This window comes from Dermacentor silvarum, chromosome 8 (assembly GCF_013339745.2).
Source record: "Dermacentor silvarum isolate Dsil-2018 chromosome 8, BIME_Dsil_1.4, whole genome shotgun sequence".
Lineage (NCBI taxonomy): Eukaryota > Metazoa > Arthropoda > Arachnida > Ixodida > Ixodidae > Dermacentor > Dermacentor silvarum.
This window is the reverse complement of record NC_051161.1, coordinates 37,170,074-37,182,506: the sequence shown is the minus strand read 5'-3', so window position 1 is coordinate 37,182,506 and position 12,433 is coordinate 37,170,074. Positions and strand designations below refer to the sequence as shown.

Genomic DNA, 12,433 nt, shown 5'->3' with positions numbered 1-12,433 from the left:
TATAAGACAGCTACAAAATAAGGAATTTTAATCAACTGTTATCTGAATCAGAAAACAGCTATCTGTAATCTGTAATTGAAAAACATTAAAAACAATTATAGTAAAAGAAAACAGAAATAGCAAAAGTGGGAAATGCAATACAGTCAACGACCGATTTTCCAGATGCGCAATTTTTTGGACATGCCCGATGATTTGGATGACTTCACAGCCCTGCCACGTACACCATAAAGTCAATGTATAAGAACATCTGAAATTATGGACGCAAAAAACCTTCGCAATCCGGTTTTCTGGTCTTTTTGCCATAACCGGTATTAATTGGCATTAATCGTAGCCATCACCACCACAGCCTTTTTGATTATCTGGAGACTGTTTGATTATGCGTGGAGACTGTCGAAGGTGAGGAAGTTGCGAGGAGAGGCTGGAGGGAAGCGTATTTGGCCTCGGCAACTACACCGCTTCGGTGGTAATGGCTTCGGTAGCTCACCTAGCCCTCGCTCTCAATTCCTTCACCTTCGACTGTCACCGTGCGCGCCCACCGCCGGCCCCGGCAGCTTAGCCTGCTCCCTGAAGTTTTGTTTTCTGCCATTATCAGAAGGTGAGCGTTGGCCGGTGCGGGCAGTTTCGTTGGCTGGACTGGGCCTCCACCGCTGCTTCCCTCTGCGCCGCAGCCACAGCGTTCAAGGTCAACACTTGATCAGAAAATAGAGGAAGCAGAAAAAATGGTTCACTGCCATTTTCTCCACGTGGCTGAGACATATGCAAGTAGATGCGTGTTCCGGCGCAAAGCACAAATGGCAACCTTGCCATCTGAGAGGGTGAAATTGCCGCCACGTTCTTTTTTTTTTTTCTTTCATTGCACGCGGCATTGAGGGGATCTCTCCTAAGCTTTTTCTCTATGGCAGGGTCAGAGCAATGCGGGTCGGAGACATCGCTCGTGATTTGGCACGCTGCTGCGAGCATTGTCAGAATGCGATATCTTTGAATAAACCGTCGCAAATGCTTGCGCCGTTAGAATTACCGGACGTTTGCAACTATTGGAATACACATAACTTTGACGGGACCACAGCGTCAGTTCAAATAAACGACATTTGACCGTAGAAACTTGGTTGGCGTTCGCAGTATCTGCCGCAGCTGATCGCCCGAGGAAGCAAACTCCGCATCGTACGACTGCTGTCAGGAGCCCGTGCTCGTGATCTAATGCGCAATCTCTAGGTACTAATCGTCTACGCTTGTACGAACATATCAAGGGCTAGCTTTCAATGACAGCATGCCACCTGATGCCCTGTAGGCTATGCCTAACTAGCGTGGTTCGATGGAAGTTGGCAACCAAAGTGGCAGTTTGGTGCCAAGTCAACGAAATGCATCGCAGTGGCTGTATGGCACTTGGAAAGCGAAGAAACCACCTCAACCACGAAAGTGAGGGCACAGGCGGCACGGGCAACACTCGAATCTTCGTTCTGGGGTTTTACGTGCCAAAAACAGTTCTGATTATGAGACACGCCAGTAGTGGAGGGCTCCGGATTAATTTTGACCACCTGGGGTTCTTTAACGTGCACTACAACGCAAGCACACGGGCGTTTTTGCATTTCGCCTCCATCGAAATGCGGCCGCCGTGGCCGGGATTTGATCCCGCGACTTCGTGCTCAGCAGCGCAACGCCTTAGCTAACTGAGCCACCGCGGTGGGTGGGCAACACTCGAATGGCAGCAACTTGGTTCGAGGTCGCCATGTTTTCGACATCGCGCGCTCACGGATCAGTCTGAGAAATCGAACGAGGCCCTGCACGGCGTCAGAAATTTCGGTCGCCGTTCTACATTAGTTCTGTGGCGTTGGTGGCAGTGCATGGGACATTTCAAATAATCAAGCAGATCTGAAAATTTAGTCAGCGACTTACTTTCCTCTATGAAGTTTTTCTTTGCTGCGTTATTTGCTTCAAGCAAAGACCGGGGATCCTAGGGCAGCATTAAGCATTCAATGTTCACAAATTTAAAAGGATGCGAACATCCCGGTCACATGTTTCGATTTTTATATACGCGCGGCTGCTTGTTTTACATGTTTTGCACATGTGGAGCCATTGAAAAAGGTTGTTTTGGTAATAGCGCGGATATTTCTGAGTCGGGTGACATATGCTATAATCAGTCTATGCTGTATTTGCAAACCCTGAATAATTTTATAGAGATCAACAATGAAGCCAATTGTTAAATTTAACCACTCTAAAATTCCTAAACAGTTTAAGAGGTTAACTGCAGCTTAATCAAAACACAACTTCAGCAAAAACATACTTCAAGTGGTTGGCTCTGGCTTCCACTGTAGACATCTGTGTCACCATCACCCTCCGCATCTCCATCTTGGTCACTGCATTCACCACTATGGTTCTCGTCGTCAGGCTCCTCTGAAGAAACAAAGAGAGTTGTGTGCATTGAATGCAGCACATTACGTTCATATAGCTTCATAAAATGTCATGTACCAAATTATAACAAGGTAGGCAAGCCGAGTGCCATTCATCTTTGAGAACGGGGACACTAAGGACAGAGAGCAATGAGGTCAAAAGATATTGTCAGTTTTCATGCACTTATTTGTCAAGAAAGGCATCACAAATCAGTGTGAACTTGCACATGGTTTGGCATAAACAAAGAGCTTAATTTTTAGTTTAGGCTTTAAAGGCAACCAGCAACAAAATTTCCCTTTGGCTAAATTGGTTTTCAACTACACACTTCTAAAGCAATCTTTGCAACACAGGGCTGGTAACCGTCTAATTTTCCTATTAATAGCCTATAAATAGCACCAAAGTGGATGACGTGTGCATCTGGTGGCTAGCACATACAACACAAATCCCAGCACACTGCATCCGAGATTTTTCAGCTCACTGCAGGCACCACTTTATCTCGGAGGTCATGGCAAGGAGACACACTGAAATTCAACACTCTGGGTGTTGCGTCATTTCTGGAGCATGGGGCGGAACCCCCCCCTTGGTATGCGGAACCCCCCCCCTTGGTATTGAGAGTGTCTATTCTATTCTATTTGAACCCATCCACCCGTATTTCAAATAAAAAGTTTTCTACAGAAGCCCTGCTCTATATCTGCGCTATCTAAAACTAGGCTTTTTACACAATCCAAAATTTTGTTGCAGTTGGCCCTGACAGCTGTGTTCTGAAATTTCCCCCTTTGATACTCCACGTCCACTACAGAAAGTGAAGCGCAGTGCGGCACCTCGATTTGATCACACTCCCCTCCTCGACCCCCAATTCTTAAGCCAAAACATCAACACCTACTCTAATGCATTGCTGTAAAAGGGGTGTTTCCAAAGCAACTCTTCATCACAGGAATTACTCAGGAGCATCATTCAAGTTCAGTGTACTCTTCAGTCAATGGGTAACATTGTGCTGCAGTCGGCGAAGTAGAAGAGGCTCAAGCAAAGGCACATTTGTGAATACATGGGCAACTTTCGTATACAGTACTGTAGTGAGGTTAGAAAGCTTAATGCCTTGAACACAGCATATCATGATGCTTTTCAGCTGCCATGACCTCAGCAAAAGAGACTGCATATTTAATTTCATTCTATTGCAGTAAATTATGTTTTATGTGCAGTGCTGCAAGAAGTGGCTGTGTGCCCAGGCCCTGCAGGCTTATATTAAAGCATGAACAGCACAGAATGCACAACCAACCTTCCACTTCCTGAATCGGGCTGAGGTTTTCTAACTCTTTGGCTTTGTTGGCGTCGCCATCCTCACCATCTGCTGCAGGAGGAGACAGGTATTCAGCTGCAAAGACAAAAACAAAAAGGGGAAAGAAAACAAAGGAACTTCAAATCATGCCACATTAAAAAGATAGATCTTAACCAGTGCACACTGGGACACAATAATCACTATGTAAATTAACTTGGCTAGGAAAAGCTCCATTGTCCTGCCAGCATTTGCAAGGGCAAACCAAGGAACAGTTAATTATGCAAGTGGGTTCAGCGTGGTGAAACATGAACACATAAAATATAAAGCACGGGCAGGACCCAACGGTGACATTCAAAAGCAGCGTCAACAAATTCTACCAAACTAGGGAAAGTTCAGACAAGCCAAGACAAGTCAAGTGCAGCAAGCACAGCAAACACGTTGGTGATGAGAAAGGGAACACAAACACAGCACTGTCTTGTTCTAAACACAATGCAGACAACTGCAAGGCAGACAGGCAGATGACACATGAGCTGTGTCACCTGCCTCAGCTCTAGAGTTGCAATCTGCATTTTTTTTTTTTTTTTAAGGGCTCAGTGCTTCGAAACTACTAGCCAAAATCTGTTCGCTTGTGCTGTCTTGTTGTCATCCTCATCTTGCACACTGGTTTTACCAAGTTGAAATACCATGTTGCCCAAGCAACTTGTCCTTTCTCAAGATAAGCTCAACGTTGCCCAACATTCATAACCTCACATTTTAAAAATGTTCCTCATAGCAAGAGATAAAAAAGCACTAATTAGAGCAATGATTAGTATTCTGAACAATCGCAATAGTACATAAATGATTAGTAGGGCTGAATAATATAGTCAGACGGGTCAATTATACACACAAAAGAAAACGGGCAGCACCGAGAAGGTTTTAAGAAATTTCTGGAGCCAGCTGGAGCCTGCTCACAGCTTAAGTGCACTTACTCTACTAATGTAAAGGCTAGGCGAATTGGGAAATAAAATCTGGTTGTTTTCTAGCTATAATATTACCATTGGCTGAGTACTGATATCATGATCTCCCATAAAATTTGCCAAGTTCAGGTTTCATCGTAAAACCAGTGACACAAAGACAGACAGAGTGAGATCTGTATGCTGAAATTAGCTATCCTAAGCACGATAAGAAAGTGCTTCCTATTCTTTACTATGGTCTTATGCCTTTTCGTGCCCCGAGTAAGACGGCAGCGTCCTGGCTTCATTTTCGGGGCATGATTTCAACTCCAGAAGCTTTTTTTAAAAACCTTTTCGGGCTGGCCAAACTCCACATCTCGACATCTTTGTGCATTTTTTTTCCCACTCACACAGCTTGGGCTTGAGCTCGGACAAGAGATCTTCAACCGCAGCCGTAGCCTCCTCAACGCTCTCGCACAGTTTCATCTTTGGCCGGAGTGGAAGCAGTGTGTCCTTGACAAGGTAGTCCACTGTGATGGGGAAGAGGTTTTCCTCCCCGTACGCGTCAGCTGACTTCTTCTGCCAATAATATTGCTGCGAACCAACCAGCCAAAAGAAAAACGAGAACCACATGTAAAGAGGTTGGCTTGCCAGAGAGCCTGTCTATGTCACGTCCCTCTGCAATTTATGCATCATACTGTATTCGCACGAATATAAAGCAAGTTTTTTCTTCAATAAAGTAAGCTCTATGCTTCAAAGGAGCATACAGCAGTGTATCTAAACTGTGCTATACAATTGTGAAGAGATTTTTTTCTCGCACTGAACCAGGTTCGGCAGCTAAGCATCAAGAAAATGCAATTAAGACAACCCTAAAATGCATGCTACTGTGAGTCTGAAAGCAGGCTTTCCACCAAACCTAATGCGCAACATGGTGCAGGTTAAAGTAACAACATCAAAGTGAAAGCTTCGCTTTGTTAGTGCACATAATTTATCAAAAGCAAGAAAGAGCTGAACAAGAAGGCAGATGTAACGAACATAATAACACTCATTTTGCTGATACAAATGCCTGTCGCTTAAGCTTCTTAAAGTTCTGTAGTGGCTCTATTTGGTATTAGGTCACATACAAATTGTAAAGCTTTCTTCTTCTTCTGAGGCCTCAGAAAATCACCTCCTACAAAATACTAGAAAGTTTTAGTTTGCCCAAGAACGTATTACCATTTGAGGAACACCAAAAATAGCAGCAGCAATGCTAGTAGTGCCATGTTTTAACACAGAGTTTAACCAGAGAGCACGCAAAATAAATAGTACTGGAGTACCTACCATATTCTACTTAACCGCTCGTGTACAGCATTAGCAGCAACATAATCGTTAACGTGCAATCCTTTTATGATTTTCCCTTCGACAAGAACACTCACGCAACACAAAAATCTTTGAAACATTGTAGTTGAACAAAGCATCCCTTGATGTCAGTACCAGCTTTGCTACTGCTGTACGCAACTTCAATAACCCGGTAGTCCATAAACTGTAAGAAGTTTATGGACAAGCTTAAACTCTCTTTTGTGAAATCTCACTAACACAATCCTGACTACCACTGCATCCAAACATGGTGATACCGACAGTAATGATTTACAGTCGAGTCCCTGTACAACGAAATTCACGGGACACGCGAAAAATTGCATTGTGGCAGAACTTCGTTGACGTGAAATTGGTATGTATATACGTACGCCAAATGGCACAGGTGCAAACGCAACCGAAACCATCGCCCGGGAAATCTTCGCAATGGTGTGGGGGCAAAGGTTGAGACGTACCAAAGGCAGTCGATAAAGTGTCAACTTGACGAGAGAAGGCATTTCGCGCCGCTGTTACAGCATTTTTCGTACATTGCGGCCGACGTCCAACCCAAGGCGCCCGACCGATCGCGAAATACTCATTTTGCGGCACATGCACCGTCGCAATGAAGCGGTTTGAATTATCACAATTTCACTGCATATTTATGACAAAGTCGTCAAGCTTGCGCTTACTGGAAGTTTTATTTCCAGAAGGCAGTCAGCCTGGATTTCTTACGCTTCATGGCAAGCAAAGGCGTTACGCGAGTCTCACAGTCTGTTAAAAGAGTCGTCGCAATGTCATTGTCGTGGGTTCTGATAACATTTCTGATGAGGTGAAAAGCATCCATTACTTTCAAAGCAGTCCCCGGAGTCAGTCTGTCTAGCGGATTGTCATTTTCCCCAGACGACGAGACGTTAGCATCTTGTTGACAACAGCGGCTGCGGCGCGGCCGCTCGGGCGCTATCGTGAAAGCAATTTGTGACGTGCACGAAGTGAGCGCCCGCGCGGGCCTCATCTTCAAAGCGATCTGCGATGTGGGCAAAGTGCAACTAGTGCCGGTAGAGTTGTATGCGCTGTGCTTTCGACGTTTAGTTCGCGTTAAAGCGAGAGACGGCACGGAGGTCAATTCGCTCGCTGCTATTGCCTGCGCCGCCTCACTCCAGCATGTTGACACCGAGTTTGCGTGGTCATCGAGCGAGATGTGTTCATGCTTACCTGCGTGCGCGTCACACCGTGCTTGGTTATTTAGTTAGTAAGCGACTGTTTACAAGTTTATACGGCCGATAAAGCTACTACCATAGTTCGTATAGCTGTCTACTAATCTGCTATCGCAATCGATGCTTCGCCTTTCGGGCGAAACATGCGCATGCATGTAGGCGGTGCCGCAGGGCACACACGTTGGACTATAGAGGGATCAGTTTGCATGCCACTGTAATTTATTTTACTGCACTTTTGGTCACAAATTTTTCTAAATATGAGAAATTTGTTTGTTGTAGTCACATAGCCCACTTCCACACATCATTCCCATTAGTGCACTTGTGCTCTTTGTGTAGTGTGAACTTTTCATGTAGCGAGTGTAATGATGAGACCTGGATTTTATTATTAGCATGCCATTCACAGGTAAACTTTATAACCACATTGAGGCATTAGTACTTAATGCTCAGGTCCCATGGCAGGGTTGTTTTACCTGGAAGAAGACCAGGAAGCAATCGAGCTTCCTTTTGGAAGACCCTGTGTTGAAGTACTGTCCGCAGGTCTCAAGCAGTATGCAGACCAGTCTTATGCGGAAGAGGTTGTCTGGCGGATCCAAGGCACTTGGAGACCCTGAAAAGGACATCACTCGTCAATGGCAGCAAAAGGTACCGGCCGAGACCTTGCAATAACATGTGGTAACAAACCAATAGAAGAGGTGGCTCAACGAGAAACTTGTGCACTTATAGCTTAACAATTCTTTCCATACAGTTTTATTTCCTCCCCATCATCCACTGCTGAATGACCTATCTTGGTGACAGCACAAGTGGTACAGTCCGTTTCACACTTAAGGTAAAACTCAGAGCGCTTTGCAAGGCGCTCTGAGTTTTCCCCTAAGTGTGAAACAGACTGTACATGCCACCAAAGCCAGAAAAGGAAGAACGAAAAATTTAATATAGCACAAAACCTGAACAGTGTGCTTATTCTGTTCAGCTGAATAGTTTTCAACTTGCTTCCTTTTCTGCTAAATACATAATAAAATATGCATGTAGAACTTGTATTATCTCAACAGATTAAAAAAATGAAATAGTAACCACTTTTTTATGATGTCTAGTATTCAAATGTGGACTACTGGAAATCATAATATTTAATTAATTCAAGCTGTTGTCGAGTTCACTTGCTGTCTCAATTCTTTCTTGCATGCCTTTTTGCTTTATGGGAATCAGTAGGCCCCTCCCCATAAAAATTGCACTTTTACAGGTTTCAAGCATTAAATTTCTTATTTCATTTTTTAAAACTCAATTGCAGATATACTGATGGTTGCATAAGCACAAAACAAAAAAGGAGGTTAGCTTGCTTCATGTCTCACAAATGACCAATCCAATCGCTAACTCTCCCACACAAACTTCACCAAAAGCTGCAACATGCCAGTGCTCACCGTTGACGTTGACACCAAAGGTGATGAAAGAGTAGAGAACTTTAAAGATGACTGATGACTCAACCATCCGGTAGTTGTAAAGCTCGCCAAGGTAGTGCACCACACTCACTCTCCGCTGATTGTACTTTGGGTGATTAACCTGGGGGAATATAGAGACAACACAAAGGGTGGCAAACTAAATTGGCAAACTACAGTTGAACGCCTTCATAACGAATTGTCTGGGGCTTCCGAAATCATTCGTTATACAGGTCACTTCGTTGTAGAGACATTCATTGTAGAGGCGCTCAACAATACAGGAACTAGTTATAAACCACTCTATACTTCACCTCACCAACTCCGTGCGAGGCAATGAAAGTTATAGATTGCATCAGTCGACCAGGAATGAGATGCAGGAGCAGGGTGTGCTTATTGTCTACCACTAATTCCCTTGCACATGGATGAATGGAAGAATAACGAAAGGATTATCAGCATACAGATGGCAAGCCCTTTACTAAGACATATTCACAGTCAGTGGTCCTTCCCGATTGGCTGACACAATCTGTGCCTTCCCCTGCACTGCGTGGAATTGGAGAGAATAATTGAAGGTGCTGTATCGTTAAATCTGTTAATTGCTGGCAGCATGGGAAAGGCTGACCTTGCTGCTGTATCGACAGACAGCAGCAAGCCATTCCAAAGGCCTCAAAGCAGTGCAGCCTGATTAATTTTACCAACTCTATAAGCAGGCACCGAGGATGAGTCTGGCCTCAGGGAATAGGCTTGTGTTCTTCTATAAATGGTGGGCAACAGTCATTAGAGACATAAAAATTGTTTGCTGTGAAGTATGCCCAAGCATAGCAACTAAAGGCTGTTAGTAGCTGAGCATAAGGCATGACAACATGCCCTCCAAACTTGTCATCAGTGGCCTTTTCAAGACAGTTGAGGCCAAATCCAATGTGTCGATAAGGCCTGGTTTCTAAAGTAGATACGATGGGACCTACCACGCCCAATGAGTGTTGCACGATGCTTGCTGTATCATATGGCACACAACACAACATTTTTTGTCAATGCTTGTTTTCAAGGAGTTTCACAAATTATGCGTCCTAAATTTAGCATTAAATAGACGTACAACATTACGACGCTACAATTGAAGTAAGCCAATTCTACAGGTGGCCTACAGTTACCATGCAGCATCATTTCTAGAACTGCCCAGAAACCAAAGATTGCTGTAACCAGGGTATCGAACAGAAACTAAACCGAAAACCAGAAAATAACTTTACTTTTAGCTCGAACTGTAACTGAACTGAAATGTTACTAATTTTTTCGCTCCAAAAAAAAAACAATATAGTTTTCAGTTCAGGCTAGCCACTTTTTGTGGAGCTTTTCATCCATGCATTGCCTAAACTTGTGGCTCAACTATGCTACCTCAATACACCATCGCGGCAATGCTAGGCCTCGCTACTTCGACATTCGCTACCAAGCTTCTTTCTGTTCGGGGCCGTGTTTTTCATTGGAACAATTCGCCGCTGCTAGCAATGGCGCCGATTCTGCCTTTGTAATCCTGATGTCTTGGAAGCTCAGAAAGCACGGCACGTTGCATATTGCTGGTTACGAAAGTCAGCTTTGCCTTAACACAGCAGTGTTACGCAGTGAAGCATACCAAAAGTGGGAAGGGGCAATTTTCATGGGACACTATGTATTAATTATACACGCATGCACCCGCCATCTCCTAGCACAGCACAAGCTACGATACGCCCAATAAGTGTACTGGCAGGCCTTCAGAGCAATTTCTGATGTGCCTGTGGCGATTTAAGCCCTTGGGGGCAGTAAAAGGCATGTGTTTGTTTTTTTGGTCTGCCCGATTTTCCTGACGTTTTCGCGGCCACTAGGGAGCCCGAAAAATCGGACGTTGACTGTAATATGAACGAAGCAAGCCATAAAGGCTCTCTCCAAATTTTTGGTTCACACCCACTTAGATTCAAAGCTCTGAATGGGTCATTTGGTCAAGAACACATAGTCACATCCTACTGCCTATCCTCATCATTACTCCTCCTACCAATCATTCCCTTCCCTCTACAGTTAAGAGCAGCACACTCTAGGTTTCCTCAATAAATTATCCTCTCTCTCACTAAAGCTTCACTTCACATAGATTTCAGAAGTGGTCTTGGATCTGAAAAAATCTTTTGTAACTACTATGTGCTGCCAGAAGCACAACACATGTAATCTTTCCGTGCAGCTTAGAAGCAGCATCGCACTTTTTTACAAAACAAATTTATGCTATTTTCGTCTAATTATTCCATGGTTATGCAAATGAACTTGAACCAATTCGAACCGGTTTAAAGCATTATATTTTCGCTCTGGAGTTGAACCGGAGCTAAACCATTTTCGCTGAACCGAAACAAAAACTGAAACGAAAAATGTTTAGGTTTGACACTATGGCCTTGAAACAAAAAGAAAAAAAGAAGTTTCAGAGATACTGCTCAAACTTGGCACTTCTGCTCTCAGGACTACTTCAAAATAAAGATCAACCTAGTTTCACTGCAAGAGAAACGACAGTAGATACCCTCGCAGCAACTTTTGTTATGATTAAAAATAATTCACAAGACGTAGCTATGCTGGTCTTACGTTACAATAAACAGGTTGGCTCATAGCCCCATTCAGCATTCTGTTCGCACTTTTTACTCACCTCCATTCCAAGCCTGATGTCTTCCAGAACACCATCCACAACCTGCGGGCCCACTGTTTCCTGTAATAAGAAGCGTGACATTAGCTGTGCTTTTATTACGAAGCAAAATTCTATTTACCATCATTATTACACATTTTCATTCCCCAATGAGTGTTTACAGCAAAACTGTAGTGCAAATTACAGTTTCGCTGTATGTACGTGTCATAAAAAATGCATACATTGTTAAAATCAAGATTGTGCGATAAAACTGAACAAAGTTTGTAAGGACACGCTTGTATCTACTAAGAAAATTATGAGATATACAAAATGTATTGCCGTCTATTAGGTACTATTTCCGAAAAAATTTTTCACTGAACAGGTATTCCACTACAAAAATTTAACTGTAAGCACTACAGTTTGGCGTGTTGGGCTGCGGCCACCGGTGTTCCGGGCTGGTTTGCGTCGTCATCGCTTTCAGACTCATAGTTCGACGAAAAGCCAGCGTCCTCTGACTCGCTGCTATTCGATGTATCGATAAGATCAGCCGCAGAGGCAATGGAATCGCGATATCTGTGATTCCCGGAGCGCGCGTGCTGTTTCCGGAGCTGGACATTTTTGTGTTCTGCTTTGACGATCACAAAATTTCGGAGTGCGTTTAAAAATCACCGCCTCGCGGGAAAAAAGCGAACTCATAGAAAACTAAAATATAATTCTCCTCCTTCACATCCGCTAGCGCAGCGTGTCCGTGAGTGGCGCGGAAGGTCTCGAAAGCGGCGTTTCAAACCATCGATAGCGAGATAATGATGCCCAATGGGTGCGGTATGGAAAGAGTTAAAAAACCAACTGCAATAAAATTTTGGACAGCGTAAAAAGCTACATTCAGTTAGTGTAGGTATAGCGCAGCCCCTGTTGAAAAATTTACATTTGAAGTGAGTGGATGTGTAACGAAAAGCTCACAAAAATAGACGTTTTTTCAGAAAACACTGCAATTAAAAAAAACTGCTGCAATTCCCAATCACCAGAAATGACACAGAATCCAAAGAACCAGCCAGCTTCTTGCCAGGACCTCCAATATTAGGCAGCATTCGTGTTGCTACAAAAATCTTCGACAAGATGTACTGGGACAAGATGTACTAGCCAAATTAAGACTTCATTGTAGTTGGCCTTTAATACTTTAAACCTCAAGGTGGAGCGATATCTGTCCTGCCAGTTTGTGCCAATATTGCCAACAAGCGCAG

The 12,433-nt window shown here is 43.8% G+C and overlaps 1 protein-coding gene across 1 annotated transcript in view; it reads right to left on the bottom strand.

Annotated features, from left to right (window-relative positions):
* The window catches only part of LOC119461027 (regulator of nonsense transcripts 2-like), a 59,928-nt gene that overhangs the window by 13,164 nt on the left and 34,331 nt on the right, over positions 1 to 12,433 (bottom strand). The window contains 6 exon segments of the mRNA XM_049672356.1: positions 2,282 to 2,391; positions 3,665 to 3,760; positions 5,007 to 5,190; positions 7,613 to 7,749; positions 8,555 to 8,693; positions 11,217 to 11,276. Coding sequence (XP_049528313.1) covers positions 2,282 to 2,391; positions 3,665 to 3,760; positions 5,007 to 5,190; positions 7,613 to 7,749; positions 8,555 to 8,693; positions 11,217 to 11,276 — 726 coding nt within the window.